At 62.8% G+C, this 341-nt stretch overlaps 1 protein-coding gene across 1 annotated transcript in view; it reads right to left on the bottom strand.

Moving 5' to 3' along the window:
• The window catches only part of CPNE7 (copine VII), a gene marked incomplete at its 3' end in the record, with an annotated part of 5,156 nt that overhangs the window by 840 nt on the left and 3,975 nt on the right, over positions 1-341 (bottom strand). The window contains exons 11-12 of the mRNA XM_010014388.1: positions 234-285; positions 6-139 (exon numbers count right to left, since the gene is read on the bottom strand). Coding sequence (XP_010012690.1) covers positions 6-139; positions 234-285 — 186 coding nt within the window. The remainder of the gene's footprint in view (positions 1-5; positions 140-233; positions 286-341) is intronic.

Here is a 341-nt window from a genome sequence, read left to right on the forward strand (position 1 = left end):
CGTACCGAAGCCTCCTTGGTCCGCTCCTCATCGGCCGCCACACGAGCCACCTTGGAGATGATGGGGGCCACATTGGTGGGGCCATAGAGCTGGATTTTGGGCAGGCAGCTCTGGTAGGACTCCACAACACCCTGGATGCCTGTGGGGGAAGTGGGGGGTGAGTGGGGATGTTTCAGCAGCACCGGGCTCTGGCTCAGGAGGCCATGGGACAGGCCTCCCAGAGCTGGACTCACCCTCACACTCATCGTTATCGGGGTTGAAGTTGATGGCGAAATCATGGGAAACCTGGATGGTGAGAGGGGAGGGGGCAGCCAGTGTCCACCTGGCTCCCGCCCTGCGCC

The sequence above is a fragment of the Nestor notabilis genome, unplaced genomic scaffold (genome assembly GCF_000696875.1).
Source record: "Nestor notabilis isolate BGI_N333 unplaced genomic scaffold, ASM69687v1 scaffold20345, whole genome shotgun sequence".
NCBI classification, from domain to species: Eukaryota; Metazoa; Chordata; class Aves; order Psittaciformes; family Psittacidae; genus Nestor; species Nestor notabilis.